A 15,716-nucleotide genomic window follows, 5' to 3' on the forward strand; every position below is an offset into this window, starting at 1 on the left:
AGCGCCATTTTGTAACGCCTTACTGATGCTGCGTATACCGGTGGGTTGTGCGTTGCCAGCATGTCACATGCTGATCTGTGTGAATCGCATTTGCGCATTGATCATCCCGTTCCAGTACAAACGATATCATACTCAAAAGGTCGCGCGGACTGTCAACATACGTAGTAACCATCATCCTGAGCATTGTTTGCACCGTTCCCGGGGTAGTTGTTTTTGCGCTGTATTACGGAATGCCGTCAGCCAACAGCAGATGCACTCTGCAGTTTTCGTCGCCTAGTGGATGGATGTTGGTGTATGGAGTTGTGTTTTACTACATTCCGTGGAAACTTGTCGTGCTCACTTATCCGCTGTTTCTGACGTACAATATTAAATGTAATTTAATTCGGCCTTCCATAGTGAACGATGGACCAAACGAAAGATCCAAATCCAGCAACAGACCGCATCGAGGAGACCGTCAGGCACGGCGGATGGAATCGCGTTCATCAGTAGTTCTTACGCTTATGACCTTTAGTGTAATTGTATGCTGGACACCTTCCAATATCTACTATTGGACTGGATCTCAAAGTTACACTTTTTTCGTGGCCATGAATTTCATGAAATTAGCTCAGATGGCGTTCGACCCCGTTTTATTCATTATATCAATAGAAACCTTGAGAAAGGCTACTATGAATTTGATATCTGTAACTGTACCTCGGCGTCTTTGTCCCTAGTTAACGTTAACTTGCTGGTTTACGTAAAATAAACCGTTTAATAAAAAATTGTTTTATTATCTGAAGCTACCACGACGATCCTCTCTTACTTCTTTGTAATAGTAATTGTGCTTATGCAGAGTACTTCAAGTACATTGTATATAACTTGGTTGTATCGGGGCAGACTGGCAGCTGTGCAGTGTGCATATACATTGTATAATGCAAGTGCTTGTTTAAAGTAAAGCACGGTGTATTACTTATCGTGCTATGGTTTTTGCCGCGGGATTCAGGAAAATACATAATAGTAGATACAAATGTTCAATAGATAGGGAAAAATCTCGCGAAAGAATACCATGCGGAATCACAATAACGATGCCGAAATGTATATAGTGTTTACTGTTGGTGCAGCTTGCAGGGTAGCAATTTTAGCAACAAAAGCTTATCAATTTATTCCAAAGAACAATTAAATTACCATTATCCCGGTATACTTAGCGGTATCGATACCGCCATCCAGGAACCAACACGGCCTACTCCGAAAAGTTATATTTATACGACGATGACACGGTCTACTGATTACTCTATACCACTTGTTTCCATTTCCGCAACACGAGTGATTCAGTGCGGCAATTTGCTTAAACAGATAAGATATCTCTTCCTAAAGCAGGAAAACAGTAACGTTAACCATAACCATCCAGCTACTATTTAAGGTGCCCATATATTTATCATTACTTATTCACTTTGTATACTCGTACAGTCTTGCAAAGTCACTTCTGCAAAAATGTCGCACGCATTATTACTGATTTCTCTGGCAGTGCTCGTAAGTTGTGCTAATTTTTGTGATCTTAAAACAAAACAATTGTACTATTAATTTTCTGATATAGGTTACCGCTGGTCACGCCTGCCGTACACAAGGAGAAGGCTGTGCTGGACACATCCCGTGCTGTGCGGGCCTGCGATGCGCGATTGACGCTGGACAATTCTGGGGATTCTGTCAGCCGGGAAGCGGTGGTGGTGGTGGGGAACAACCGCCCACACAACCACCGCAACCGCCGAGTGGAGGTACAATACAGCTATAGTTTGTACCGGTCTGAATATTTAAAATAATGTACGACCAAATGAAGTTAAAAAGCATCGCTTTAACGAATATCGTGAACCAAGTGCTTCTATGCTGAGGTGTTCCTGTTGGTGGTACGCTGTTATTTTGATTATTACATGAAACTGTAACCGCAGGCCGACTGACCGATATCCATTTTCCCGAAATTTGTATATGATATTACAGTTACATAATACTGGGTGTATTACGTAATGCCGAGTACCGATGCATTGCCGACGGCAATTCTGGCAAGGTGTAAAAAAGGTGTTCTTTTCAGGATATTTAATCAGCCTACAGGAATTCCGCACAGCGGTGACGTCCAACGGATACCCCAGTCCATCGGAAGAGCAGTACAATAACATTAACAGCCGAGCCGCCGGCTCCGGTTCCATCACGACCAAGCGCGAACTGGCCATGTTCCTGGCCAACATTCTCCATGAATCCGATGGACTACGTGCTAAAGAAGAGTACAATCCAATTAATGCCCCGTACGCTCCGTATCCCGGCAGAAACTACCACGGACGTGGTTACATTATGCTGAGCCACTACTACAACTACCGCGACGCTTCGCAGGCGCTGTACGGTGACCTTCGCCTGCTGGAGAACCCAGACCTAGTGAAGAATGACGACCGCATCGCCTGGGATGCCGCTTTCTGGTTCTGGAAGAGCCGTGTGCACTCGCAGGCCGGCATTTATGAAGGTCACTTTGGGGTGTCGATCAAGTTTATTAACGGAGGGATCGAGTGTGTGCCCGGCGGGACCCCTCAGGCCCGACGACGCTTCGAAATGTACAAAAAGATTTTTCAAACTTTCAGCCTGCCAGGATCTCCTATTGAACGTGGCTGTTATAATTAGTGTTTTGAAATTAATTTGCCTCAATGGAAAGCATAGGCAACTGTTTATACCGATATGTACAAAAGTATTCATAAACACGCTGCGTTGAATGTAAAAGCTTGTATGACACGTAATTATGAGATTTCATGACAACTTTTTGTAATTTTTGCGAAGAAATAGGTGCAAAAATTGTGATGACAAAATAAATGAGAGTTAATTTAGCAAAGTATGAAAATAACGTGCTTGTGAGCAAATTACTGTCTTTTAAAACAGTTGACAAAAGCGTTTCGCAGATTAGCCATGGATAGCACCAATAAAACGGGATCTAGCGCAGCATGAATTAACTTTAACAATACGGTCACCGTGTAAAACGTGACATTTTGCGAGCTGATCCAGTAGAAGACATTTCCGGACGTCCAGCAAATTACGACACTGATCGTCAACAGTGTCAAAACAGCGACAGAATGGGTGCCCGTAGTTCTCCGTTGCCGGCTGGGTTTTTGTGCGGGCCGGCTGTTAGTGGATGTTTCGTCAGTGCCACCGTTTCGCGATGGGCGAACAGAACGGCCGCCTTTACATTTTCGGACTAAGAGTAGTGGGTAGGCCAGAACAATAACAACTTCCGGAATGTTAAAGAACAGTATACTGGCTGAGCGTATCCAGGATGGTGCGCCGGGAAAACCAAACTGAAATGCGCAGACTTTATCGGCAGCCGGTATCCGGTAGAGCGCCGCATCAAGGGCTATGGGCGGAGCGTAATAGATTAGACAGACAAACATAAAGGTCAAGTTGATAGCCCATGCGACTTTCTTCGTGTGGTAACGCTTATAGAAGAACGGTGCCGTTATGGCGCAGATACGGTTGAGGCAGATTAACATGTGGCAACCGGGTAAAACGGAGCTGATGGCTTGGCGGATCATTAAATGTACGGCGCAAAAAGAAGAAATAAGATTAACCGGGAGGAAATCCTTGATCAAGAGCGATACTGGGCTCTGTAAGCACGCATTGCATATGTTGCTAACGGACAGGATGAGCATGTACACGGTAAATGACGTCCATGGAGTAGTTATGCGTACAGTCAATATGTACAGGAGAAGAGCGTTCAACAGAATGACAACGGCACAGCAGACGGTTGTCCACGATTGCAACTGATTCCAGTTTGATGAAATATAGTTCATGTAATACAACGGTTCGCTGGACAAGTTCGATGAGGTCAGGTTTGCCATTCTCAAGCTTATGCACGCAATCGCCAATTATCTCATAATTCTACGCAGCTAATAACATACCTAATATTTACTCGTATATTATGGTAAATTCAAATTAATGGAAGTGGGCCGGTACATGGTACCAAATTCGGGCACATGCAGTTATGAAACAGTTATGAGTTAAGAAACAAATGTCGCCTGAATGTTTTTCCAGCTGCTTTCTGGCAAGAATTACCGGGATATTCAGATTAATACCGGCTTATGATTAAACCACATACATACGGTAAGCCGTACCTGCAGGAAGACATCCGAGCTATTTCGCTACGAGGGTTAATTTGGCAAATAACCAGTTCAGTGCTCGTCAAAGATGAGACAATATACTGTTTTTGGGTGACCGCGAAGTGCGTCACCGATTTTTCCGTGTCCTATCCATTGCAGTGGTTGCACCGTATCAGTACTACGCAGTATGCCTTATGCCTTATTAATAACTTCGATTTTTATCAGATATATGTCGCTTGCATTTTATAATGTAAAGTTACGTTATGCTTCCATAAACTCGTCACTCTCGTATCTTGATTTCCAAACAAGAAGTTTTATAAAAAAGCATAATGAAAGCAAACGTTCCATACCAGTGGCAGAAGCGTACCGGATTAGCAGCTACCCGTGCAGCGCGCTGCATGGAAAATGCCTTGTGGACCGCTCTGTAACAGCGAATTGTAGCCGTTGGGTGAAGTAGCACCACTTTCATATCCGGCCGCTGTCGCTCCTGTGCCGGGCATCGCGTACGTTAGGTAAAACATGAAACAACGAGTGCGAATTTTTCATCTACGAGTAGGGCTAGAGAAAACTCAAAGTGATCCAGCCACGAAGAAAATCAGAGGACTGGATAAGCAAAGCTTAGCTTAGAGCTTCGGACAGTTTGCTGGTACCATATTAATCGCGCTTTCAGTAATTTACTTAAATAGTTTTTGTTCGATAGTGAAGTACTTAAATATCGAACTTAACCACTTAAGCACTTAAGTACATAAGTATCCCCTAAGGGGCAACGAAAGGGCCCTCACTACAAACATATAAAAAGAAATATAAACCACGAGTAGTCAAAGCCATTGCAGTACTCTGCTGGCTTTTTTCTGTTGGTTTATGCTGTAGTGCAGAACGATTTAAGGCACATAAAGACCGCTGAAGTCCAGCGCCGAGGAGGGTAGTAGAGGTAAAGCGTACTAAGAACCTACAGTACAATGTTGAATGCAATGCTGTCGGATATACTATTACTTCCGAACGCATTTATTTTTTGTGGTTTATTATCAGCTTTCGAATGGAATCTGTCCTCTGCCATTATACATATTTATATATTATCTAATAAGATATTTGGTAAGTATCGCCAGATGCTTCTGGTTATCATGATTTATCGTATAGTACGACATACATTCGGCCATTATTAATTTGCTGAAAGTACCGCATCTTATGCTTTTGATTTCCTGAAAGGCGGAAGGTCATCCACGCACCCCTTTAACATGATCACCTAGGCATCGTCATGGGTTTCTTCGAAAAGCTCCATGCATTTCTGCGTGTATGCGTCTTTCGAACCGCTCGTGGGCGAACAAAATGCACACTAACGCAGGGACTGTTCAGGTATTATTGCTCGAATCTGTCCATACCGGTCGTAATTTACTTCTCGCAGTTTATATGCTCGCAAGAAACGCTTACCTTCTACTTTTGCGAAAACTTTTAGAATAATTTGCATGCCCATGCCAGTAGGTATAACAGGAATCGTTCATGTAGAATAATTAAAACGAGTTTTTTCCGAAGCGTTTTTGGAGTATGTCCATTTTTCCAAGTAGCCATGCAGAATAGCCATTTAAAAAAACTGTACTACAACCTTTAACGTACAAAGAATCACCAGATAAGCCGGTATTCTACGCTCAAGTACAGTAAGCTCACATTAATTTTATTAAACCTTCTGCTGGCTGCTCTCTAGTAATGAATTAACTTTCTGGCTTGCCTTTTCTTTACAATAGCAAGAATATTTTCGCAAATACAGTCGCTGCAGTGTATTAGTTTTTGAATTCATTGCACATCTATAATAATTACAAAGTAAAGCATACGATAAAATATGTATATAATAATAAAATATTTATATATTTTATATCGTATATTTGTATCATATGGTAATGGAAACAACTTAATTGCGCACCGGTTTATAAGCGGAATTTATAGTCGTGAATGTCGTTGCAGATTACCAGAATAATATTAAATCAAACTGCCGTCCTACTACAATCATTCGCATAGCTTGATTAGACCACAGAGTGGGTTTGTGGGACAAAAAGGGCGGGCAGCGTGTATACCGCACGCATGTACGATTGAAACACGTCGTGTATGCAGACGCTGAGGTCATTTCTGCCGTAAAAACACTCTGCTACAAAATTTGCGTGAGCAGCTGCAGTACATCCAGTACAACGTCAACATCTATGTGTTTCGGCAACCGATTCGCCCACGAGGGTTAAAATGACGCCAAGGAAGACCCATCGACCCTGTCGCTTTCAAAGAATCAGAAAATCCGCTGTGACAACGGTATGCGTGGGTGCCCTTCAAGTACTTACCTTCTCCCAATGCTGCTACAGAATAATCTGGTGATGGCATGCAAACATGTGATACAACCAATCTTTCTAAAAGCTCTAGATGCGACTTGCGTCTGCACACCTTCTTGGAAAGGAATGTAGATGAATTCATCACAACCTACAAAACACCCGGTCACCTACCTTTCCGTTAAATGTTTTTAAACATACTGCACTGCAAAATTGTCACTCGAATTTGGCGTCTTCTCCTCCATTACTGATTCACAAGCCATGAATTTCTCAAACGAAACAATCAACGCCACTTTTCTTGCAAATGTCAGCATGGTTGCGTCGCGTTGGGATTCATTGCAGTCATGGACGACGGTCATATGTGTCATCGCTGGTTTATTGAACTGTTGGCTCATGTACCTCTTAGCCGCTCGAGTTCGTCCATGGACATCCTTTACCGTCTACATGTTCATCTTAACTACGGTTAATGTTACCGCTTCCGGAATCCACTGGGGGGCGCTGGAGCCCCGGCTGCTGGGAGGCTGGTGCTCTCGGTGATCGGCTGCGTGCGGTGACCGTGGGTCAGCGAGAAGCCGGCCGACCGGGTCGGCGGAAGAGAGCGACCAGTGCCCTGCGCAACCGAAGGCCCCTTTATTGAGCAAGTGCGAAATAACAGCAGAAGAAAACAGCAGGGTGTGGCGGGTGGTAAAAAGAACAGATCACTCGCGCGCACACGATCGAATGAGCAAAACAGACAGCAATGAGAACTGCAGAAAGATGCAATGCGAGCGTACGAACAGTGCCAAGTGCAAACGGCATGCCCGTGCATGACGGCGGTCGCTTTGATCTAAGCGCCACGGCGACGCGCAGCGCCACCAACAGACTCACGTAACTCGCCACACACGGCGAAAGGAGAAAGAGCGGGAGCGCATGTCCTCCAGCTAACATTAACATCAATTAACTCGTTAATTGTCATTTAATGTTACCGCTTCCGGAATCCACTGGGGGCGCTGGAGCCCCGGCTGCTGGGAGGCTGGTGCTCTCGGTGATCGGCTGCGTGCGGTGACCGTGGGTCAGCGAGAAGCCGGCCGACCGGGTCGGCGGAAGAGAGCGACCAGTGCCCTGCGCAACCGAAGGCCCCAAACAAAACCCCAAACAACCCAGTATAGGGATTGATAGTATAAGGACTGATGCAGCAGTTGGAATGGTTCCACGGAGGTATTTGGTGCAGAGTCTGAATTCCATTGGGAGAGCGCGAAATTCGGCTATGTGTATCTCGCCAGGGCAGGCGTCGTTGCGTCGCCGTTGCGGAAGCAGTGTGTGCTGATCCTGTCGCGGTATGGCAGCACAATGTAGTCTTTCAATGGTGAAATTCGCTGTTATGCAGGTTAGGTATGCATCGCTAGCGCAGTGTAATCCGGTAACCGTCCCGAATTGGTTCGTCGTTGTAGTTCCCAAGAGTGGGTGAGCAAACTTCGCGTTGGCAATAACACCGTCCAGGACGGAGGTTAGCTGTAGGTGCCAGAGATCGGAACCGGTCCTGCTTGCCGGCAGACATGGTGCAGTTGTCGTTAGAGACCCGTATTTTTTGTCGGTGTGGCTATAGGTGATAACCTGCCGCCCGAGATAAGTGTGGCCGTCGCTGTTGGCTGGCCTTGCCGTTGGAAGTAGGTGCGAGCGTAGCTGGGGGAACGCCGTGTCGCGAAAGATAGGTGGTTGTCGTTGAAGGCCTACCTTACATTGGATACAAAGCGGCCGTAATGGCAGGTAGCGTCTGGCCGTCGGAGGTGGCCGTGGTTCGAGGCCTGCCTTGCCCTCTGACGTGGGCACAGCCGTAGCTAGAGGCCTCCTTTTCCTTCCGCAGTAGGTGCAGCCCCCGCTGTTGGCTTGCCTTGCAGTCGGAGGTGGTGCGGCCTTAGTTGTATCAGCCTTACAGTCCGAGCAGGGGCAGTCGTCGCAGACGGCTTGACTTTCCGTCGCAGGTGAGTGCGGCCATAGTTATACCTGCCCTGCCGTCCGAAGTGGTGCAGCCGTCAAGTTAGCTTACAAGCCATCGTTTGGGAGGGAAACCGTAGCTGGAGGCCTGCTTTACCGTCAGAACTGGGTGCAGCCGTAGCTGCTGGCTTGCTGTGTGCCAGAGTTAGATGCGGCCATAATTGGTGGCTTGCCTTTCCGTTCGAGGAAGGTACAGCCGTCGCTGGTATGCGTGTTTATCAACGGCGGAGGGTGCCGCCCTTGCTAGGAGGCCAGATTGAATTCCAAGCCTTCCTTGGTGGGCCTGCGTGCCGTCGAAGGAGGACGCCGCGTTATTAGTGGTCTGACTTCCGTCCGAGGAAGGTACGGCCGACGTTGGTGGGCCTGCTGCCGTCGGAGGAGGGCGCCGCCGTTGCAAGGGTGCCTGACTGCCGTCCTAAGGAAGCTGCCGCCTTCGTTGGTGGGCCTGCTTGCCTTCGGAGGAAGAGGCCGCCGTTGTTAGATGTCTGACTTCCGTCCGAGAAAGGTGCAGCCGTAGCTGGAGGCCTGCTTTGCCGTCAGAAGTGGGTTCAGCGGTCGCTGCTAGCTTGCTGTCTGCCAGAGTTAGGTGCGGCCATGATTGGTGGCTTGCCTTTCTGTTCGAGCAAGGCGCGGCCGTTGTTGGTGCACCTGCTTGCGGTCCAAAGACAACGTTGCGGTTGGAGGGGCCTGTCTGCTGTGCGAGGGAGGTGCAGCCGTCTTTGGTGGCCTGCTTGCCGTCGGAGGAGGGCGCCGCCGTTGGTGGGGGCCTGTCTGCCGTCCGAGGAAGGTGCGGCCATTGTTGAAAGACTACCTTGCCGTGTGAGGAAGGTGCAGCCGTCTTTGGTGGCCTGCTTGCCGTCGGAGGAGGGCGCCGCCGTTGGTGTGGGCCTGTCTGCCGTCCAAGGAAGGTGCCGCCATGGTTGAAGGCCTACCTTGCCGTGCGAGGAAGGTGCAGCCGTTTGGTGGCCTGCTTGCCGTCGAAGGAGGGCGCCGCCGTTGGTGGGGGCCTGTCTGCCGTCCGAGGAAGGTGCGGCCATGGTTGAAGGCCTACCTTGCCGTGTGAGGAAGGTGCAGCCGTCTTTGGTGGCCTGCTTGCCGTCGGAGGAGGGCGCCGCCGTTGGTGGGGGCCTGTCTGCCGTCCGAGGAAGGTACGGCCATTGTTGAAGGCCTACCTTGCCGTGCGAGGAAGGTGCAGCCGTCTTTGGTGGCCTGCTTGCCGTCGGAGGAGGGCGCCGCCGTTGGTGTGGGCCTGTCTGCCGTCCGAGGAAGGTGCGGCCATGGTTGAAGGCCTACCTTGCCGTGCGAGGAAGGTGCAGCCGTCTTTGGTGGCCTGCTTGCCGTCGGAGGAGGGCGCCGCCGTTGGTGGGGGCCTGTCTGCCGTCCGAGAAAGGTGCGGCCATGGTTGAAAGCCTACCTTGCCGTGCGAGGAAGGTGCAGCCGTCTTTGGTGGCCTGCTTGCCGTCGGAGGAGGGCGCCGCCGTTGGTGGGGGCCTGTCTGCCGTCCGAGGAAGGTGCGGCCATTGTTGAAGGCCTACCTTGCCGTGTGAGGAAGGTGCAGCCAGATCACTCGCGCGCACACGATCGAATGAGCAAAACAGACAGCAATGAGAACTGCAGAAAGATGCAATGCGAGCGTACGAACAGTGCCAAGTGCAAACGGCATGCCCGTGCATGACGGCGGTCGCTTTGATCTAAGCGCCACGGCGACGCGCAGCGCCACCAACAGACTCACGTAACTCGCCACACACGGCGAAAGGAGAAAGAGCGGGAGCGCATGTCCTCCAGCTAACATTAACATCAATTAACTCGTTAATTGTCATGTAATATCATAAATGCCTGCATCCAAAGTTCGGTATTTCTCTTGGTTAAAGATATCCTGCCAAGCCGCCTGGTATCATCATTCTGTACGGTGTTTCTGATGATCCGCATTCCCATCGGATGTGTACTGCCAGTGTGCCATATGCTGATGTGTTTAAACCGAATCTTTGCGGTAATAGCTCCATTCATCTATAAGCGCTACCATACCAATAAATTGGCATGGGGAATAAATTTGTCGATGATTGTATTCTGTCTTGCGTTTACCTTTCCGGCAGTGATTACGTACGCCATGTACTACATGAATCCTTCAGCCAATGTCCAATGCTCCATCCGATTTCCTTCACGGAATTTGCAGAATTGGGCGTTGGCTCTGGGAATCGTATCGTACAATATCCCGGAAATTGTCATTATTCTGAGCTATCCCATGTTCTTATCCTTCTACATTAAGCGCAGCTCGGTCCGTCCAAACCATGTCAGTGATGGACCAAAGGAGACCTCCAAAATTAGCCGACCACAGGGCAGCGAACGGCCATCCCGACGGCGAGAATCGCGGTCAGTGACTGTTCTTACACTCCTGACTGTAAGTGTCGTATTGTGCTGGACACCGGCTAACGTTTACTATTGGATCGGCTCACAGAATCCTACATTTTTTCTTGTTTCGACGTTACTGAAACTGATTCACTCTGCACTGGACCCGGTCTTACTTGCTGTTTCGATCGATGCCCTGAGACAGGTCGCTGTAGCCTCCTGCAAATTCTAGCGCATACACCGTTAGGAATTTATTTCGCCTTTTACGTATTTAGTACTATTTACTATTCTAGGTTGCCATTTTATGCATGCCTTGACGTCAGCCAACTAAAACGAAAAAGATAGTAGCGATGATCCAACAGTCCGTATATTATAACTTAATACTGATGGTTATGTTCCTACAGCACCTTTAATACTTACGTGGATGTTTATTTTAACTAATTTAACGGATTTCTGTTAGCGCCGACCTTCTTTTATCACGATCAGAACGGGCTATTACTGAATAAAACGTCCATCCAAGTGACGGGCTGTATTCCGTTAAAATGTTTTATAGATCTGGACTCATTTCTCATCACTGCTACGTTGGTCTTGTATTGAACGTAGTTACTGTACGTACTATAATTCGTTGTTGGGGTAGAATTGAAGTGGTCGTAATCACAGTCAGCAATTGTTTAATATGAGTAATTTGTAGAAACATACAAACTACTCGTACGTACAAAAACAGTCGCCGAATTATGCACGATGCAAAGTCAATGCGTACTTCATACGAGTGCATAACTACCCTAGAGTAGGTACTAAGCAGAGTTATCAGCACGTACACAGTAGTGCTATTAATTTAAGTCAACGAACATGCTGCAACAACAACCGGCGGCCACTTTCGATGCGGCCCACAAAAATGCTGCAACAAATACAGGCCAACTTGTAAGTAACATTTCGGAATCAGCTGCGAAGCATCTGTCGACTTGGTCACTGTTCTTTTTCACAAACGATTTTTTTTATTCCCATGCCAAAATAATCAAAAAATATGTCGGCCGTGGGCTCAGTAATCAATACGGACACGATCGATCTGTATTCCGCCGCAGCATCCGTGCATGGCGACGGAAACTTGATGATCTCACCGTTAAGCATCTTGTACTGTTCCATGCTGCTGTACCTTGGAGCGGAAACAGCCACGAAAACCAACCTGGAATCCAGTTTACATTTTAACAAGGTTTTTTACAGCGATCGTTCAGCGGCATTAAACGCATTTGTTAACGGATTACCCTACTTCGCCAATGCCTCTCTTAACAGCAACGATAATTTCCTGACAACAACCATTGTCAACGAGATCTTCGTCTCCAATCAGGCCACACTGAGAACCCAATACCAACAATCAGTCCAGGCCTTACAATCAATTGCGCAGACAAAAGACTTCAAAGGTCAGCCGGATCAATCACGGCAAGAGATTAACCAAGAAGTAGCGCGCAACACGGCTAACACTATTCAGAATCTCCTGCCACCGGGATCTATCACGGAGCAAACCGTTATTGTACTGGTTAATACGCTGTATTTTAAGGCCACCTGGAGCTCCATGTTTGAAGACTGGATGACGACCAAAGCGCCTTTCACGCAGTTGAACGGTCAGATTGCGCAGGTGGACACCATGCACCAAGTGCTGTTTTCAGCCAATTACACGGAAGACAACGATTTAGACATCCAGTTTGTGGAACTGCCGTTCTATTCGCGAAATGCATCGATGCTGATCTTGCTACCCCGGCAGACCAATGGTCTTCGCAAACTAGAAAAAGCACTGAACCAACAATATCTACAATCACTTGGTCAAAGCGCCATGGAGCGCCGAGTGGATCTATTTCTGCCAAAATTTACATTCAGCGCGAGCTTTGATTTAGTGAAAATCCTGAAAGCGCTGGGTTTCAGCAACGTTTTTAGCGCGAGCACATCAGACCTTTCGGGAATGATCAACGGGATCAGCGATGGCACCTTCCCACCGGTTTTTGTTAGCAGTGGCTTTCATCAGACGTTTATAAGTATGTTTGAAGCCGTTTACCTCATTTTGGCAAAACGAAGATATGTTTTATTTTTGCAGGTGTAGATGAAAAAGGTACAGAGGCGGCGGCAGCCAGTGCGCTCGTCGGCCTCGCGGGATCCGCCCAGAATCCGCCACCTGCTGTCGTGTTCAAAGCTGACCATCCATTTTTATTTATTATTCGCAATAATCCTTCGAAAGCGACCATGTTTATAGGAAGAGTGGAATCGTTCTAATTTTCTTGACGCCAAATTTCCCATTCCCATGTATTCATCCTCACCGTAAAACTGTTACTAGTATGATTAAATGGCCTTTCCTTCTAGGGTAGTATTTAGTTTAGTTAAAGCTTAGGAAGAACACCTGTGCAGCATCAGATTTTGATGATCCTTGTTAAAGTTACCACGAAAATCTCAGAATAGACTTCGGTGTCGATGTTAGCGACATACTTACAAGTACATGTAAGTTACATGTACTTGCCATTTGCTTATGTACTTAGTTGTACTTAGTTTATGTACATGTGTAGTTCATTTTCCATTGCTGCAAAAACGATTGATTTTAAAGCTGAATCAGTTAATGTTGTTCGATTAATCTAATACATACTTCTACACTTTTCATACTTCAAGGACTAAAAGTGGTGCGGCAACCCAGAAACTGGCTTTGCCTGACTTAGGATTTCATGTTTTAAGTTTTCAACCTGCAGGCACACGTTGTTAAACTGGTTTACGCCGTTATGATTAAGTTTAAAAAATGTAACCATTTACAAGGAGACAATGATCTTTACGATGATTTTTCTTTAGATTACTTAGTTATTTCACCGGTGTTTCTCGTTCTAACAAAACCGCAACAAACTTCATAAAAATCACAAGCCATTTTTTGTCAGCGTTAGGCTTGAATATTACTTACGCCAAAGCGAGAAAGTTGTTACAAAATATCTGAGTCAATAGTCAGTGTGCAAGTTTTTAGCTTATTCCATCATAAGGTGGTCATACATGTATTGCACATCCGGTCTAGACATAAGTAACTGCCGATGTCGGGTTCAAAAAAGTAATTTACCGCTCGATGATTACGTCGTACCAAGTGCGTTGATTGGAATAAACAACTACCTCGAGTAACTTAAGCATATCGTACACCACATACGTAAGCAGGCACAAGTGACTGCGCATCGGTCAAACGCGTCGGTCAACGCGCTGTTTTAAGGACTGTAGCCGAAGGGCAACTTGATATTTTGCGACTGCAAACGTTATAATGCTATGAACCTCATCATTCTAAAGGCTCCTGCCATTGTTTTTTTGTTTCTCCATACTGTTGTTGGTTACAAGAGAGGTACAAGAAATACCCATCATGGCGACATTAGGCTCAGTGGTCAATATGGACAGCATCGATTTGTATTCGGCCGCAGCCGCTCTCCATGGTGACGGCAGTCTCATGGTGTCACCGTTAAGCATTCTCTACTGCTCCATGCTGCTGTATCTGGGAGCCGAAGAACGGACGAAGACCAATCTGGAATCCAGCTTCCATTTTGATACAGCGTTTTACAGCGATCGATCAGCCGCATTGTCCATGTTTTCTAATGGACTGGCATTTTTCCAGAATGCCACCACAAACACTCAGGATAATTTTCTCCTCACCAGTTTAGTGAACGAGATTTTTGTGGCTGACCGAGCACTGAATGCCATGAATGTTCCTGTGCCGGTTACACTAAAATCCGAATACCAGCAATCCATCAACGCGCTACATTCCCTCGCTCAGACGAAAAACTTTCTGGACCAACCGGATCAGTCGCGGCAAGAAATTAACGCCGAGGTGGCGCGTAATACCGCCAACACAACTCAAAACTTGCTGCCAGAGAATTCTGTTACAAACATTACCGTTATTGTTTTGGTGAACACCCTGTATTTCAAAGGTTCATGGCTCAATAAGTTCAATGAACGTGCCACAAGCAAAGCGCCGTTTACACTATTAAACGGCAGTACGGTACAGGTCGACATGATGCACCAGACTACATCCTTCAATTATACCGAAGACGACCAACTGGACATACAATGCGTTGAACTGCCGTTCCATTCGTTTAATGCGTCCATGCTGATTCTTTTACCGCGACAAAGTAACGGCCTGCGCAAACTGGAGAAAGCACTGACACAACAATCTTTGCAGTCACTTGGACAAAAAGCCACAGAACGACGAGTCGATCTGTCCCTGCCCAAGTTTAAATTCACCGCGAATTATGATTTGGTTAAGATCCTACAGGCGGTTGGAGTGAGCGATGTTTTCAATAGAACGTTGGCTGATTTATCGGGAATGGTTAATGGCATCAGCATCATTAATGGCGTCAGTACTGGATCATTTCCAAGAATATATGTTTCTGCGGGTTTCCACCAGACGTTCATAAGTATAATACACCAAAGCTATGATTATGGTCTCTGTACGATTACGTACCAATTACCAATCACTACGTAGAGTTCGTACGCAGTACATACCGTATCAATGTGCATTCCTTCCGCGCAATCATTACTTAAGGATGCATATTTATTACTTACAGAATTAGCACAGTAATATGCACTTAAACGCTCATGCTCGAATTTATTCATTTCCTTTACCATTGTAATGTTTCGTTGTTATATAGGTGTAGACGAAAAGGGAACGGAAGCCTCGGCAGCTAGCGCCCTAGTGCTCACGTCTACATCCTCCGGTTTCAATGGAACCCCGCCACCACCCGTTGTTTTCAAAGCAGATCATCCATTTTTATATATAATTCGCAACAATCCATCCAAATCAGTGATGTTTATGGGAAGAGTGGAGTCATTCTAATAATAAGTAATAAAAGAAACGTATGTACAATAACCTGGAACTGTTGGAATTCGCTGTAACCAATAGCTCGGTATGCGTACTGCTGGTATGTTTAGACACCGTGACAATGACATTAGTGCCAGCTGCGTTGACCTTTAAAATTTTCTTAAATTATGA

At 46.6% G+C, this 15,716-nt stretch overlaps 3 protein-coding genes across 3 annotated transcripts; all 3 read left to right on the top strand.

Annotated features, from left to right (window-relative positions):
• Positions 1-1,355: 1,355 nt before the first annotated feature.
• On the top strand, positions 1,356-2,868 carry LOC129596376 (uncharacterized). The gene is made up of 3 exons (XM_055493641.1): positions 1,356-1,506; positions 1,571-1,748; positions 2,060-2,868. The coding sequence occupies exons 1-3, from the start codon at positions 1,468-1,470 to the stop codon at positions 2,635-2,637; spliced, it is 795 nt and encodes a 264-aa protein (XP_055349616.1). The 5' UTR covers positions 1,356-1,467; the 3' UTR covers positions 2,638-2,868.
• Positions 2,869-11,644: 8,776 nt separating this feature from the next.
• LOC129597601 (ovalbumin-related protein X-like) lies at positions 11,645-13,320 on the top strand. Its single transcript, XM_055495228.1, has 2 exons — positions 11,645-12,753; positions 12,813-13,320. The coding sequence occupies exons 1-2, from the start codon at positions 11,751-11,753 to the stop codon at positions 12,986-12,988; spliced, it is 1,179 nt and encodes a 392-aa protein (XP_055351203.1). The 5' UTR covers positions 11,645-11,750; the 3' UTR covers positions 12,989-13,320.
• Positions 13,321-14,041: 721 nt separating this feature from the next.
• LOC129597592 (leukocyte elastase inhibitor-like) lies at positions 14,042-15,716 on the top strand. The gene is made up of 2 exons (XM_055495216.1): positions 14,042-15,141; positions 15,376-15,716. Exons 1-2 carry the CDS (start codon positions 14,094-14,096, stop codon positions 15,558-15,560), a joined length of 1,233 nt encoding a protein of 410 aa, XP_055351191.1. The 5' UTR covers positions 14,042-14,093; the 3' UTR covers positions 15,561-15,716.

The sequence above is a fragment of the Paramacrobiotus metropolitanus genome, unplaced genomic scaffold (assembly GCF_019649055.1).
Source record: "Paramacrobiotus metropolitanus isolate TYO unplaced genomic scaffold, Prichtersi_v1.0 Parri_scaffold0000003, whole genome shotgun sequence".
Classification (NCBI taxonomy): Eukaryota; Metazoa; Tardigrada; class Eutardigrada; order Parachela; family Macrobiotidae; genus Paramacrobiotus; species Paramacrobiotus metropolitanus.